This window comes from Nestor notabilis, unplaced genomic scaffold, assembly GCF_000696875.1.
Source record: "Nestor notabilis isolate BGI_N333 unplaced genomic scaffold, ASM69687v1 scaffold3467, whole genome shotgun sequence".
NCBI classification, from domain to species: domain Eukaryota; kingdom Metazoa; phylum Chordata; class Aves; order Psittaciformes; family Psittacidae; genus Nestor; species Nestor notabilis.
In genome coordinates this window covers 74,620-76,334 of record NW_009935930.1, presented here as the reverse complement: position 1 = coordinate 76,334, position 1,715 = coordinate 74,620, and the positions used below count along the sequence as shown (strand labels likewise).

General features: G+C 56.4%; 1 protein-coding gene across 1 annotated transcript in view; it reads left to right on the top strand.

Moving 5' to 3' along the window:
• The first annotated feature begins 999 nt into the window (after window positions 1–999).
• The window catches only part of PPDPF (pancreatic progenitor cell differentiation and proliferation factor), a 1,791-nt gene continuing 1,075 nt past the window's right edge, over window positions 1,000–1,715 (top strand). The window contains 2 exon segments of the mRNA XM_010018065.1: window positions 1,000–1,054; window positions 1,652–1,709. Coding sequence (XP_010016367.1) covers window positions 1,000–1,054; window positions 1,652–1,709 — 113 coding nt within the window.

The following is a 1,715-nucleotide window of genomic DNA, read 5'->3' as shown; positions in this document are numbered from 1 at the left end:
GCCGAGTCCCTTTGGGGTGAGATTTGTGGGAGACTGCTCCGTGCCTCAGTTTCCCCATCAAGGATCATTGCATTAACGGGGCTATGGGTACGTGGAGGTCATTCTATAGCAGGACCCTTAACAAGTGCATACATCGTTAGAGCAGGGGAAGCCTCACCAGGAACTGGGGAGGAGCTGGGTGGTGGTGAGGGTGCTGGGTGCTCCCTGCACCCGGATCACAGCCCATGGCGGTGCTTCCGCTGTTCTTCCGGATGGCAGTGGGGCTCCATGTCTTCCTACAGACTTCTGCTGGCAGATGCTCCCTTTGGCTGGCTGAGCCTTCTTGGAAGTTGTTTGGAGAACAATGGACCAGATCATGGGGCACGGGCAGGGTCAGCATCTTGGCAGTGGGTGCTTTGTTCCAGGAGGAGGAAAATACTTTCCCCAGCTCAGAACTGGGCCAGGGAGAGAATGTTCTTGCCTGTGCTGGAAGCGGATGTTGCAGGAGGAGGTCTGCGTTGTGCTTGATGGTGCAGAGCAGGCGGGTTTGTCCCAGTTCGGGGTGGTGAGGTGCTGCTGTGGACAGGCTGGGGCTGGAATCCCTCACGTGAAAACCCTCACTATGTGCCCCGAGCTAAACACTCCTTCGCTCCTTACGCAAACCCAGCCTGAGATTTCATAACTCCCAACTGTTGATACAAGAGGAGAACTGGATTTCTGCAAGGAAATAAAACACCCAGCAGGGAAGGGGTCGGGGAAGGTGCTGTGCAAACTTGCCAAGCCCCTCCTCTGTGCAAAGGAAAGTATTTTGGCTTTGCATGCAGCTCTTGGCCAGAGCTCTAGAGCTGTGGATTTAAAGCATGTGTAGCATGGTGAGCACTGTGCCCCGTACCCAGTGCAGTGGCACTGTGCGGGTGGACGTGTCCCAGGAAATCATAATGGTACCATTTAAACTCTGCAGTAACGGCTGCCCCTTTCCTCCCAGGTTTTAGATCTGCACAAGATCCAAGATCCAGGACCATGGCATCCATCCCATCGAGCGGCTCGCTCATGGCCACGCACAACTACTACAGAAGTAAGGATGGGTGCTGGGGTGGGCTGGGTGCTCAGCCAGCCTCCGGCTGATGTGGCTCCAGCAGAGATGAAGCTTTCAGCTGACACCCCATAAGCGCTCCTTGCTGGGGAAGCGGGGCACGAGCAGCCACACACCTTGTGCTGGGACCCTCCTTTGGGGCTCCTGCCCCATTGGACCGGCTGGAGAGAGGTCTTGCAGTCTTCTTCCCTTGTCACTAAGGATGTAGGTGAGGGGAGGTGGTGGCTTCAAATGTGTATGGAAATGGGTTATGGAAATGAGCTGCAGAACCAGCCTGGGCAATGGTGCCTCTCCAGGGGAGAGACTTCCTGGTTTAATGGGTTGCCTAAACCAGAGGGGATTAAAGTATTCCCCTTGAGCTGAAAGCAGTGACAGGATTTGTGGAAGCACAGAATATGGGGTTGGAAGGGACCTCATGGATCGCGGCTTGTAGGGATCTAAAGCTGGGCCAGTGCTGGACAAGGTGGTGATGAGACTGAGCCGTGTCACCCCGGGGATGGCCACACCAAGGCCATGCTTTGCTTCTCATGGCACGGCCGAGGGTCAGTGTTGGCTCTGATGGCTGTGATTGCTCCACAGGGCGCCTGAGCTCCACATCCAGCAACAGCTCCTGCGGCAGCTCCCCGAACCCCGGGGGGGGCTC